This window comes from Procambarus clarkii, chromosome 11 (genome assembly GCF_040958095.1).
Source record: "Procambarus clarkii isolate CNS0578487 chromosome 11, FALCON_Pclarkii_2.0, whole genome shotgun sequence".
Taxonomy (NCBI): Eukaryota; Metazoa; Arthropoda; class Malacostraca; order Decapoda; family Cambaridae; genus Procambarus; species Procambarus clarkii.
Window position 1 is genome coordinate 29,120,543 of NC_091160.1, and position 15,248 is coordinate 29,135,790.

A 15,248-nucleotide genomic window follows, 5' to 3' on the forward strand; every position below is an offset into this window, starting at 1 on the left:
TTGGAATTCATGATCCCAAACTCGCGGAAAGAGCCGGTCAGTGGGACACTCTTGTCAACTCTCATCCTCGACCGACTTTTCCAAATGACTGAAAACAGTCCAAATGGGATAGCCCCATAATGGAAAACATCGCCACATCATTGCTGGAGGCAGCTTCCAGGAAGGACAAAGCGCGTCTTTTAGCTGTGCAAGCTCCCCATGCCGGGGACTTCCTGTTGGCAGTCCCTAATTCCGCCTTGGGCACCCGCCTGGACCATCGTACCCTAAGTATTGGTGTTGTCCTGCGCCTTGCCGCCCCTGTCTCCACCGAGCACCGGTGTATTTGCAGCCATGCATGGGCAGACCAATACGGCAGCCATGGTCTCATCTGTCGTAAGACACAGGGAAAAATTGCCAGACATGAAGCAGTCAATGACATCATCAAGAGAAGTTTGGCTTCAGCTGAGTGCCCAGCACAAAGGGAACCTCAGTTGTGCAGGCCTGACAACAGCCAAAAACGCCCAGATGGAGTCACCCTGCAGCCGTAGAGGGAAGGTAAACAGGTCGTGTGGGACTACACGTGTGCATCTACATTGGCTGATACCTATCTACCTTACAGCACAGCTGAGGGAGGCTGGGCAGACACCTTCAGGGATACCCAGAAAACTAACAAGTACAGGGACCTAGAACGTTGTTACAGGTTCGTGCCAATAGGCTCGAGACTCTGGGCGCCTGGGGTAAATGTGCACTTAAGTTCCTGAAGGAGCTGGGCGAGGAACTCATTAGGAAGACTAGAGACCCAAGAGCGGCAAGTTTCATGTTCCAGCGCCTCAGTGTCGCTGTTCAGAGAGGAAATGCGTGCTGTATCTTGGGTACGCACCCGACCCCCGAAGAGCAGGACGAGGTCTTCGAACACTGATTGGTATATTGTTATATAAGTGTGTGTTTTCTGAAAACTGAAGCATTGCAATAAAATCAAATAAAAAATAATAATAGGGGTGGTAGGACAGGAAAAGATTAAAGTATTCAGTGAGAATCCACAAGGTCTTCTCTGAACAATATTTATTTTCTTCTTCGAGGATGTGGGTCCCTTTAATTAAACCAGTGGTGGTACCCCTATACATATATATATATATATATATATATATATATATATATATATATATATATATATATATATATATATATATATATATATATATATATATATATATATATACATATATATATATATGTATATATATATATAAAGAATATATATATATAATATATATATATATATATATATATATATATATATATATATATATGTGTGTATATATATATATATATATATATATATATATATATATATATATATATATATATATATATATATATATATATATATATATCTTTTCAACCTGACATATATATATATATGTCGTACCTAGTAGCCAGAACTCACTTCTCAGCCTACTATGCATGGCCCGATTTGCCTAATAAGCCTAGTTTTCATGAATTAATGTTTTTTAGACAACCTAACCTACCTAACCTAACCTAACCTAACGTTTTCGGCTACCTAACCTAACCTAACCTATAATGATAGGTTAGGTTAGGTTAGGTAGGGTTGGTTAGGTTCGGTCATATATCTTCGTTAATTTTAACCCAAATAAAAAAAAATTGACCTCATACATAATGAAATGGGTAGCTTTATCATTTCATAAGAAAAAAATTAGAGAAAATATATTAATTCAGTAAAACTTGGCTTATTAGGCAAATCGGGCCTCGCATAGTAGGCTGAGAAGTGAGTTCTGGCTACTAGGTACGACATATATATATATATATATATATATATATATATATATATATATATATATATATATATATATATATATATATATATATAACGTCCATGTGACTCATTTGGGAATTCAGTTTCCACTTGTGTCCCCTTGTTTGCGTACCATCCGTGTTAAACAGTTTATCTTTATCTACCCTGTCAATTCCTCTGAGAATTTTATAAGTAGTGATCATGTCTCCCCTTACTCTTCTGTCTTTTCGTGTCTTGAGGTGAATTTCTCGCAGCCTTTCTTCGTAACTCATGCCTCTTAGTTCTGGTACTAGCCTAGTGGCATATCCCTGAACTTTTTCAAGCTTCTCCTTGTACTTGAAAAGGTACGGGCTCCTTGCTGGGACCGCATACTCCAGGATTGATCTTGGGGTATGTGGTATACAAGGTTCTGACACAGGTTCAGACACAGATCCTTACACAGGTTCCTGAAGGCATTTCTGATATTAGCTAGCCACGCATACGCGGCAGATGTTTTTCTTTTTATGTGCGCTTCAGGAGACAGGGTTGGTGTGATATGAACTCCTAGATCCTTCTCTCTGTCCGTTTAATGAAGGATTTCATCTCCCATTCTGTATCCTGTGTCTGGCCTTCTGTTTCCACTGCCTAGTTTCATTACCTTACATTTACTCGGTTTGAACTTTAGTAGCCATTTGTTGGACCATTCTTGCAGTCTGTCTTGGTCATCTTGTAGTCTCATACTGTCTTCCTCCGTCTTAATCCTCCTCATAATTTTTGCATCATCAGCAAACAATGAGAGGAATGATTCTATACCATCTGGAAGATCACTTACATATATAAGAAAAAGTATGGGTCGAAGGACTGAACCCTGCGGGACTCCACTTGTGACGTCTCGCTAATCTGAGACCTCACCCCTCCCAGTGACTCGCTGTCTTCTGTAACTTAGGAGTACCTTCTCTTATCCAAAGGAGTACCTTCTCTTATCCAAAGGAGTACCTTCCCTCTCACTCCTGCGCGTGTGTGTGTGTACGCACTTAGTTGTGTTTGTGTGTGTACTCACCTAGTTATACTAACCTAATTGTGCTTGCGGGGGTGGAGCTTAGGCTCTTGGTCCCGCCTCTCAACCGTCAATCAACTGATGTACAAATTCCTGAGCCTAGTGGGCTCTATCATATCTACATTTGAAACTGTGTATGGAGTCACCCTCCACCACGTCACTCCTAATGCATTCAATATACTATCTACTCTGACACTGAAAAGGTTCTTTCTAATATCTCTGTGGCTCATTTGGGTACTCAGCCTCTACCTGTGTCCCATTGTTCGAGTTCCACCCGTGTTAAATAATCCATCCTTGTTCACCCTGTCAATTCCCGCGTTGAATTTTGTATGTGGTGATAATATCTCCCCCGAGCTCTTCTGTCTTTCAGCGACGTGAGGGGTAGTTTACGCAGCCTGTCATCATAACTCATGCCTCTTAGTTCTGGGACTGGCCTAGTGGCTTAACTCTGAACTTTTTATAGCTTCGTCTTGTGCTTAACTAGGTACGGGCTTCATGCTGAGGCTGTACTTACCTATTTGTGCTTGCGGGGGTTGAGATTTGGCTCTTTGGTCCCGCCTCTCAACTGTCAATTAAGTGGTGTACAGATTCCTGAGCCTAGTGGGCTCTATCATATCTTCATTTGAAACTGTATGTAGTCAGCCTCCACCACATCACTGCCTAATGCATTCCATTTGTTAACTACTCTGACACTGAAAAAGTTCTTTCTAATGTCTCTGTGGCTCATCTGGGTACTAAGTTTCCACCTGTGTCCCCTTGTTCGTGTTCCACCCGCGCTAAAGCTTTTGTCTTTGTCCACCTTGTCAATTACCCTGAGAACTTTGTAGGTGGTTATCATGTCTCCCCGTTCTCTTCTGCCTTCCAGGGACGTGAGTTTCAGCTCCTTTAGCCTTTCCTCGTAGCTCATACCTCTCAGTTCTGGAACGAGTCTCGAGGCATACCGCTGAATCTTCTCTAACTTTGTCTAACTTTGTGTGTGTGTTGTTTGTGTGTGTGTGTGTGTGTTGTTTGTGTGTGTGTGTGTGTGTGTGTGTGTGTGTGTGTGTGTGTGTGTGTGTGTGTGTGTGTGTGTGTGTGTGTGTGTGTGTGTGTGTGTGTGTGTGTGTGTGTGTGTGTGTGTGTGTGTGCACAAAAAAAATCACAATAGTGATTTTCCCTATAATGTATCAATAAGAAAATCATTTTGAGGCAATGAGGTGACTTGAACAGTAGTTCTGGTGACTCCAGACGCCTGCCTCAACCTACGTGACCACGACAGGACATAAGCCGACCAACCAATAACTCTATTGAATTCACTGGAATTTTTATAGTCTATTTTTATAGACTATTTTAAAGACGTTATTTTTAAAGCCTATTATCTTGTCTGCAGGAAATTAGGTTTCACACACTTCCAGTTGTGTGAATAATTGTGATCCTTTAGATCACAATTATTTCGCGCCACCAATTTTAAATCAATTGCAACTAATGAAGGCGAAGTTTCCTTTTCATCTGTAGATATGATGACCAAACCACAAGACAGAAGAGGGAGTAGCGACGACGTTTCGGGCCGTCGTCTTGGACCATTATGTCAAGTCGTTGTGAAACGTCGTCGCTTCTCCATCTTCTGAGTTGTGGTTTGATCAGCAACATTGGAAGTCTTCCACTGCTGATTGTTCCTTCGTTTGTATCGATGAGTTGAAGAGCCATTGTAAAGGGAAGGATGAGGACTCCAGCTGCCTCCTACAGTATCCATGGTGTGATGCCTGCAACACAGACTCTCACCTTAACCCTCCGCTTCTTCCCTCTTCAAATATTCCCACCGCTTGGGTCGCCATCGACCTTCTCCTGAAGACTGTCTGCTGGTCAACTCTTTCTGTGTGCTTCTCCCTTCGAAGATTAAGGAAGAGTTTTATTTCGTTAGTTTAATTCGTTGAATATTAACCCGATACCCATCACGTTAGTGGGAGAGTGAAGAGTAACATGCATGCATGTAACAAGGTTCAGGAACTGAAATTCTATATTTGATTAGCTAAGCAATATACATCACTGATGAGCAAGTTGCAGGCAATGTTTACAGATGTTGTTAACGTAGCTCAATTAGTAGGTTGCAGAGTCACACACATGATAGTTTCATGAACTCAACCCCAATATTGGTTTATCTATCCTAGTTACAACACTGATGAGCTGGTTACAGTGTCTGTTGACACAATTATCAAATTCTATTTGCAGCGTTGATTAGTTCACCTTAGTTAACAGAATGAGAGAGAGAGAGAGAGTGTTTGCGGGCGTGTGTTCCCCTACTGACACGCTACAACACTGCGTATAACTAACTAAACCTATACTGTTTTCTACAAGGTTAAACAAAACAAGAAAATCTTTATCTGAGACCCAGTTGGAGAGAGTCTGTGAATGCTGTCTTAGGTGATTTTGCCAAGCATGTCGGTCTAATGGAGTCCTATCAACATGTGCTTTACTCAGTATCCCTGGTTTTCAGAAGATCGATTTCCATTAGATTGGGGATCTACCCTTTCTTCATTCCATTCGACATAAATGGGGAAACGACGATTTGGCTGGACAAGGCCTGGCCTCTCTGGGCGAGGGCCAACCTAATTGTGCAGTGTCGACCTTTCTGGGCCAGGTCGACTTTACTGTGTTGCATCGATTCCAGACATGGTCAAGACCCACGCCCACTGGCTCGTCACCTCATACATAGGTGGGAAGGTCACCACTATTCCGGACTCCTGATACGAATGGAACTGAAACAAAACATTCACGTGTCAATACGTTTCCCAGAAAATGCATTACGACAACATAGCATACCTTAATACACCCTATTGAAAGGCCCCATGTTAAAGAGTACAGTTGGAGATCAAATGTATTCGAAGACATGTTTATTTCATGAATTTAATTATATATGCATCGATAATGATGTAGATTGCTCGAGAATGTGAAAATAATAATAATAATAATAAAAAATTTATAAGACAATAATAAATATCATATAAGCGATGATAATAATGTAAGCTACATATTAATATATTAATGTGATACCCTCGATTAAATCTCAATACCGAGGAGAAAATATTGAGTCAGTGGACTCAAACTCGCATTGATTCAAAATTACTCTTATCAATTTCGTATATTTTCTTTATGTTACAAATTCCTCAACGGCACTAATTACTTAAAATTTGTACATTGCATTATCGTCTTCAAATGCAACAATTATAACCTCAACTACAATTACAGCATCACCCATTAACACAGACTGTTACATAACTACTTAAAGCTACTACTACTGTTTATAATATAATAAAAAATTAAAAATAAAATATTAACATTAACGCATCAATTATTCATCGCATGTAGTCGGCAAAGTAATGTATCTCCATTCTCATATCTTAGAAACACAAATAATTTTATGGAATAATGCAGATCTATTTCAAAGCTGACATCGATCAATCTCATCTCATATTTTTTCAGCACTGCCGAGGCATTTCCCCTGAACGAGGCGCTTCATACTAAGTAGATCGTATTAGCTGAACCAGGCTCTCATTGTGGGTAACAACTGGGTGCAAGGCACACATGAACGAAGGGAGAGAGTAGTAGGAATAGTCACTACACAGAAAGAGTAATCACACTAACATGACTGCATCAATGAGACAATCCGTGACTGCATCAATGAGAAAATCCGTAACTGCATCAATGAGAAAATCCGTGACTGCATCAATGAGAAAATCCGTGACTGCATCAGTGAGAAAATCCGTAAATGCATCAATGAAAAAATCCGTGACTGCATCAATGAGAATATCCGTGACTGCATCAGTGAGAAAATCCGTAATTGCATCAATGAAAAAATCCGTGACTGCATCAATGAGAAAATCCGTGACTGCATCAATGAGAAAATCCGTAGAAACTGTGATTAAGAGGGAGTAGCGTTTTTATCAGTAGGAATAGTGTTGGTGTACCGCCGGAGGAGCGGACATACCTTGTAACAGGTGAGAGGTCGGCAAAAGGGAGGTCCGGTTCAAGTTCAAGTATATTTATTGAGACAAGAAAAAATACATCTCAAAGGGATAGAGTAGCTTAGGCTACTTCTACCCCTCTATAAGAGGTCAGGTTAGAGAAAGGTAATGTCAGATGGAAGTTAGATCGGGGACGTAAGGTCAGGTCAGAGGGTGTGTGTGTGTGTGTATGTAAGTGTTATGACCATGCATACAACAGTATGATCATACTGAGGCTGGTGTATGATGTGCTCAAACTGTGTAGTAATATCTTGGCTGATTAGCCTAGTATCACAAATATTATAAATTATAGCTAATCTTTTTTTGACAGTATTTTATTATAATTTGTCTATTGCCACTGTATGTTATACATAACTATGTATATTATATTTATGTATCAAAGAAGTATGCCATGTATTTGTGGATATATTTCAAAAGTCTAGTGAATAGCAGTGGCCTAATGTCATGTAGCTTGAAAAAAACTCCCTTTGTGCTTATTGTATGTAATGCTACAAAAGGCTGTAAAGGAAATATTATGTGAACTTTGATTTAGAATGTATACATTTAGGTCTCGGATATATTACTATCATGTATACTGTGTAATTTCCATTTCATTATTATTCATTGCATTCTCCTCGTGTCATGACATGACTACTCTTTGATCCTCTCAGTCGAGAGCATATGTTGGCGTTACGGTCTGGGATTTGTGACCTTATTTGTGTTATTTGACTGCTAGGATATTTCTCATGATGCAGTAATGTATACCATGGATAATTTCTACCAATGTGCATCATTTATGCCAGGTGATAAGTGTTTTTATGTCTTAGTGAGGTGGTATCTGAGGAACTTAAGTAATGCCATTGTGTTGTATATGATATTGATTCCACATACCTCATTTATTACTGGTTGTGACACCACCACCCTGTATTTGTACTAGCAGCATAATAGGCGCTAGTGTCCCACTGCGCCAGGATAGAGCCAGGACCGAGTCCTTGACTTGTATACCATGCAAGGTGATGGAGGAGATCGTGAGAAAAAAACCTAGTAACACATCTGGAGAGAAGGGACTTCGTGACAAACCATCAACATGGGTTCAGGGAGGGTAAATCTTGCCTGACAGGCTTAATAGAATTCTACGACCAGGTGACAAAGATTAAGCAAGAAACAGAAGGCTGGGCGGACCGCATTTTCTTGGATTGTCGGAAAGCCTTTGACACAGTACCGCATAAGAGGCTGGTACATAAGCAGGAGAGACAGGCTGGTGTAGCTGGTAAGGTGCTCCAGTGGATAAGGGAGTACCTAAGCAATAGGAAGCAGAGAGTTACGGTGAGGGGTGAGACCTCGGATTGACATGAAGTCACCAGTGGAGTTCCACAGGGCTCTGAACCCGGACCTATCCTGTTTCTGGTATACGTTAATGCCTCTATACCCGGAGGGTATAGATTCATTTCTCTCACTGTTTGCTGACGATGGCAAAATTCTGAGAAGGATTAGGACAGAGGAGGAAAGCTTGAGGCTTCAAGAAGACCTAGACAATCTGAAGTAATGGTGGAACAAATGGTTGTTAGAGTTTAACCCAAGCATATGTATTGTAATGAAGATAGATGTAGGGAGCAGGAGGCCATATACAAGGTATCATCTGGGAGATGAAGTTCTTCAAGATTCAGAGAGAGAAAAAGACTTGGGGGTTGATATCACCCCAGACCTGTCCCCTGAAGCTCATGTCAAGAGGATACCATCAGCGGCAAATGCCGGGCTGGCCAACATAAGAATGGCATTTAGAAACTTGTTTAAGGAATCTTTCAGAACTTTGTATAAAACATATGTCAGGCAGATCCTGGAGTATGCAGCCCCAGCATGGAATCCATATCTAGTCAGGGATAAGACTAAACTGGAAAAGGTTCAAAGGTTTGCCGACTAGTACCCGGGCTGAGAGGTATGAGCTACGAGGAGAGACTACGGGAATTAAACCTCACTTCGCTGGAAGACAGAAGAGTTAGGGGGACATGATCACCACATTCAAGATTCTGAAGGGAATTGATAGGGTAGATAAAGACAGGCTATTTAACACAAGGGGCACATGCACTAGGGGACACAGGTGGAAACTGAGTTCCCAAATGAGCCACAGAGATATTTGAAGGAACATTTTTAGTGTCAGAGTGGTTGACAAATGGAATGCATTAGGCAGTGATGTGGTGGAGGCTGACTCCATACACAGTTTTAATTGTAGATATGATAGAGCCCAATCGGCTCAGGACCCTGTACACCTGTTGATGGACGGTTGAGAGGCGGAACCAAAGAGCCAGAGCTCATCCCATGCAAACACAAATAGGTGAGTACACACACACCAACGTGTGTGGGAGTAAGTGAAGAGTAAGGGGAGACATGATAACCACCTACATAATTCTCAGGGGAATTGACAGGGTGAACAAAGATAAACTATTTAGCTCGGGGGAAACACGAACAAGGGGACACAGGTGGAGACTTAGTACCCAGATGAGTCACAGAGAGACATTAGAATTTTTTTTTTTGTGTCAGAGTAGTTAACAAATGGAATGCATTAGGGAGTGATGTGGTGGAGGCTAACTCCATACACAGTTTCAAATGTAGATATGATAGAACCCAATAGGCTCAGAAATCTGTATTCCAGGTGATTGACAGTTGAGAGTAGGGACCAAAGAGCCAGAGCTTAACCCCTGCAAACACAACTAGGTGAGTACAACTTGATGTGTAAACACACACACACACACATCCAAAGAGGTAAAGCTTATCCCTCGCAAGCATAACTAGGTGAGTACACGCACGCATACACACTAATGAGGGGCCTAGCGGCTGAGTTGAAATCGCTCGGGAGTCGTAGTCCTCAGGGCCAGGGATCGATCCCCGACGAAGGGGGAAAGAAATTGCAAGAGTTTCTTTCACCTTGATGCACCTGTTCCCCTAGCAGTAAATATGTACCTGGGAGTTCGACAGCAGCTACGGGCTGCTTCCTGTGGATATGTGTGTGTGTGTGGGTGTGATAGAGAGGAAAAAATATGTACTTGCTATAATAGAGGATAAACAGAATGGTTAGAGAGGAAAGGTCAACGAGCTAATAGCTGGATCCTGCAGGCACAAATAGTAAATACACAAATTGTAATTACACTGTCTAAAATAGGAATCTGAACTCCGGTTAATTGACAGTTGAGAGGCGGGACCAAAAATGCGTTGTTGGAAATAACCAACAGTTTATTCTCCTTTAGCTTCTAATATTAGTATTTACTAACATCACTAATGCGTAGAATTAATGTAATTCATGTTTTCTATAGTTAGGCAATATTTGCCAGATCCTTCCTAGTCCTTATGACGCCGGGAGGCAGCGTCAAGCTGAAACATTCATGAATCCCCCCCCCAAGTTTTGTTGCAATATTGTCGAGTCCAGTTAATTACATTTTCTTTCTAAGTATTATTCTTTATGAAAGAATATATTTATTTCGCGTACTTTTGCGTACTGAACTCGATCATTTAATAATATTTATTAACTCAGTATTTATTACTACGACGTAAATTAATTTTATGTCGATCCTCCTCGTATAATTCCTGCTATGTTCATTAAACCTATTGCCTTGCGAGAAGAGGTATTATGAATAATATATTTATCAGTAACATTAATACTTGTCACGATTCCTTACTTCCCTAATTAATTACCAGTAAATAAAATACTTTAAGCTCGAGATAACTTTGGAGCATTCTGCGCATGCGTATCCGAGCGCGGGGGAAGGAGGAGAGCGTCGCCCTGCCCTAGACTCTCATGGGTGCAATACGGACCTCCATTACAAAGAGAGCAACGTGGTCAAGCATTACAATATCGCTGCTAATTACTCGTGTCTGGGAGTTTATAGCTATCCCGTAATTCGACCTTCTGCATCAGCGAACGTCAGGGAACATCAGCTGCTCCTACTGTCAGCAGACACGGTCCCGGCGAGTGTAATGAGAATAACAGTTCCTACGTTAGTTATTTTCTATGCATACATTACTAACGTGTTGGTTACTCGTCGTCACATGGCCAGCAGACCACAAAACCCACGTTAGTGTCCCTCCTATTTTTGTCGCCACCTTCACTAATGAATAGTGGACTAATATGGTAGCCTAGGCCTTGTCTTCAAGTTTACTGTGATTCCAGCGTGGATCGCGAGCCCAAATTGAGATAATCTTCCCTTACATGCGGTTTCCATTGCCCTGTGTTCACACCGACAACCTTGGCAACGAGTTTACGTCTTCGAGTATTGTAGCTATGAATTCAGCGTTGTGAAGTTTGCTTTTCAGCTAAGCCCTGTTACTAATTTTTCGTAGATACTTTATTCACATTTTTAATTGATTTATTTCCATGATTTATTACTTAAACATGTGTTATTCATTTCCTATGAATGTATATAATATTGCAATGTATAATTAGACTAATTCAACTTAATCATTTATTCACTTCAGTGTAGAACCAGCACTGAAATTATAATAGGGATGTATTTATCTTTAGTACCGAACCACACAGATTTATATGTGTTAAGTCTACTCTTTAATTAATTATAATTACAGATCATTTAATGCTCTTAATATTTCATTGAGTTAACCTAGGTCCATAGGACACTGGTTCTTTGGGTCTTTACACAGTATATTTTTTCCATCTTTTATATAAAAGAGGTGATCCTTCGAGTTATCTTAGTATTCCATTTATATGATTATTATTCGTTTTCCTACAGGCGTATTTCAACCCCCGAAAGCACAACTAGGTGAGTATACACACACAAACACACTCACACACACACACACACACACACACACACACACACACACACACACACACACACACACACACACACACACACACACACACACACACACACACACACACACACACACACACACACACGCACACACGCTAGGGGGGCCTCGTAGCCTGGTGGATAGCGCGCAGGACTCGTAATTCTGTAGCGCGGGTTCGATTCCCGCACGAGGCAGAAACAAATGGGCAAAGTTTCTTTCGCCCTAAGTGCCCCTGTTACCTAGAGTAAATAGGTACCTGGGAGTTAGTCAGCTGTCACGGGCTGCTTCCTGGGGTGTGTGTGTGTGGTGTGGGGGAAAAAAAAAAAGTAGTTAGTAAACAGTTGATTGACAGTTGACAGGCGGGCCGAAAGAGCAAAGCTCAACCCCCGCAAAAACACAACTAGTAAACACACACACACACACACACACACACTCACACACACACACACACACACACACACACACACACACACACACACACATCGTTTCTCTCAATGTTTGCCGATGATGCAAAAATTATGAGGAGGATTGAAACTGAGGACGATAGTAGGAGGCTACAAGATGACCTAGACAGACTGGGTGAATGGTCCAACAAATGGCTGTTGAAGTTCAACCCGAGTAAATGCAAAGTAATGAAACTAGGTGGTGGAAATAGGAGGCCAAACACAGGATACAGAATAGGAGATGAAGTACTTAATGAAACGGACAGAGAGAAAGATCTAGGAGTTGATATCACACCAAACCTGTCTCCTGAAGCCCACATAAAAAGAATAACGTCTGCGGCATATGCGAGGCTGGTTAACATCAGAACAGCGTTCAGGAACCTGTGTAAGGAATCATTCAGAATCTTGTACACCACATATGTAAGACCAATCCTGGAGTATGCGGCCCCAGCATGGAGCCCGTACCTTGTCAAGCACAAGACGAAGCTGGAAAAAGTCCAAAGGTATGCCACTAGACTAGTCCCAGAACTAAGAGGCATGAGTTACGAGGAAAGGCTGCGGGAAATGCACCTTACGACACTGGAAGACAGAAGAGTAAGGGGAGACATGATCACAACCTACAAAATCCTCAAAGGAATCGACCGGGTAAACAAGGATAAACTATTCAACACTGGTGGGACGCGAACAAGGGGACACAGGTGGAAACTGAGTACCCACATGAGCCACAGAGACGTTAGAAGGAACTTTTTCAGTGTCAGAGTAGTTAACGGATGGAATGCATTAGGCAGTGATGTGGTGGAGGCTGACTCCATACACAGTTTTAAATGTAGATATGATAGAGCCCAGTAGGCTCAGGAATCTGTACACCAGTTGATTGACAGTTGAGAGGCGGGACCAAAGAGCCAAAGCTCAACCCCCGCAAGCACAAATAGGTGAGTACAAATAGGTGAGTACACACACACACACACACACACACTCACACACACATGGGATCAGGTGATAGACGACCAAAGGGACAGTACACAATGAAGGGGGAACAGCCTACCTGTAACGATTCGAAAAAGAGACCTGGGAGTGGATGTGATACCTAATCTAACTCCTGAGGCACATATAAATAAGATAACGACAGCAGCGTACTCTACACTGGCGAAAATTAAAACGTCATTCAGAAACCTAAATGAGGAGGCTTTTAGGGCGCTTTACACCGCCTACGGGAGACCAGTCTTAGAGTATGCCGCGCCATCATGGAGCCCCCACCTGAAGAAACACATAAGGAAACTGGAGAAGGTTCAGAGGTTTGCGACGAGGCTTGTCCCAGAGTTACGAGGGATGGGATATGAAGAACGTCTGAGGGGACTGAACCTTACGACACTAGAGAAAAGAAGGGAGAGAGGTGATATGATTGGAACATATAAAACACTCAGGGGAAATGACAAAGTGGAAATAGATGAAATGTTCACAAGTAATAATAACAGAACGAGGGGACATGGATGGAAACTGGAAACTCAGATGAGTCACAGAGATGCTAGGAAGTTTTCTTTTAGCGTGAGAGTAGTGGAAAAATGGAGTGCACTTGGGGAACAGGTTGTGGAAGCAAACTCTATTCATACTTTTAAAATTAGGTATGATAGGGAAATGGGACAGGAGTCATTGCTGTAAACAACCGATGGCTGGAAAGGAAGGATCCAAGAGCTAATGCTCGATCCTGCAAGCACAAATAGGTGAGTACAAATAGGCGAGTACACACACTCACACACACACACACACACACACACACACACACACACACACACACACACACACACACACACACACACACACACACACACACACACACACACACACACACACACACACACACACACACACATATACACACACACACACACACACACACACACACACACACACACACACACACACACACACCCAGTGTCCTTGACTTGTATACCATGCAAGGTGATGGAGAAGATCGTGAGAAAAAAACTGGTAACACATCTGGAGAGAAGGGACTTCGTGACAAATCGCCAACATGGATTCAGGGAGGGTAAATCTTGCCTTACAGGCTTGATAGAATTCTACGATCAGGTGACACAGATTAAGCAAGAAAGAGAGGGCTGGGCGGACTGCATTTTCTTGGATTGTCGGAAAGCCTTTGACACAATACCTCATAAGAGGCTGGTACATAAGCTGGAGAGACAGGCAGGTGTAGCTGGTAAGGTGCTCCAGTGGATAAGGGAGTATCTAAGCAATAGGAAGCAGAGAGTTACGGTGAGGGGTGAGACCTCCGATTGGCGTGAAGTCACCAGTGGAGTCCCACAGGGCTCTGTACTCGGTCCTATCTTGTTTCTGATATATGTAAATGATCTCCCGGAGGGTATCGATTCATTTCTCTCAATGTTTGCAGACGATGCTAAAATTATGAGAAGGATTAAAACAGAAGAGGACTGTTTGAGGCTTCAAGAAGACCTAGACAAGCTGAAGGAATGGTCGAACAAATGGTTGTTAGAGTTTAAGATAACCAAATGTAATGTAATGAAGATAGGTGTAGGGAGCAGGAGGCCAGATACAAGGTATCATCTGGGAGAGGAAATTCTTCAGGAGTCAGAGAAGGAAAAAGACTTGGGGGTTGATATCACGCCAGACCTGTCTCCTGCAGCACATATCAAGCGGATAACATCAGCGGCATATGCCAGGCTGGCCAACATACGAACGGCATTCAGAAACTTGTGTAAAGAATCATTCAGAACTTTGTATACCACATATGTCAGGCCAATCCTGGAGTATGCAGCCCCAGCATGGAGTCCATATCTAGTCAAGGATAAGACTAAACTGGAAAAGGTTCAAAGGTTTGCCACCAGACTAGTACCCGAGCTGAGAGGTATGAGCTACGAGGAGAGACTACGGGAATTAAACCTCACTTCGCTGGAAGACAGAAGAGTTAGGGGGGACATGATCACCACATTCAAGATTCTGAAGGGGATTGATAGGGTAGATAAAGACAGTCTATTTAACACAAGGGGAACACGCACAAGGGGACACAGGTGGAAACTGAGTGCCCAAATGAGCCACAGAGATATTAGAAAGAACTTTTTTAGTGTCAGAGTGGTTGACAAATGGAATGCATTAGGGGGTGATGTGGTGGAGGCTGACTCCATACACAGTTTCAAGTGTAGATATGACAGAGCCCGATAGGC

General features: G+C 42.1%; 1 protein-coding gene across 1 annotated transcript in view; it reads right to left on the reverse strand.

The window, feature by feature from the left end:
- Positions 1-4,257: 4,257 nt before the first annotated feature.
- The window catches only part of LOC123749077 (alpha-L-fucosidase-like), a 51,113-nt gene continuing 40,122 nt past the window's right edge, over positions 4,258-15,248 (reverse strand). The window contains exon 7 of the mRNA XM_069322449.1: positions 4,258-5,563. Within this exon, the coding sequence (XP_069178550.1) occupies positions 5,453-5,563 (111 nt within the window). The 3' untranslated portion in view covers positions 4,258-5,452. The remainder of the gene's footprint in view (positions 5,564-15,248) is intronic.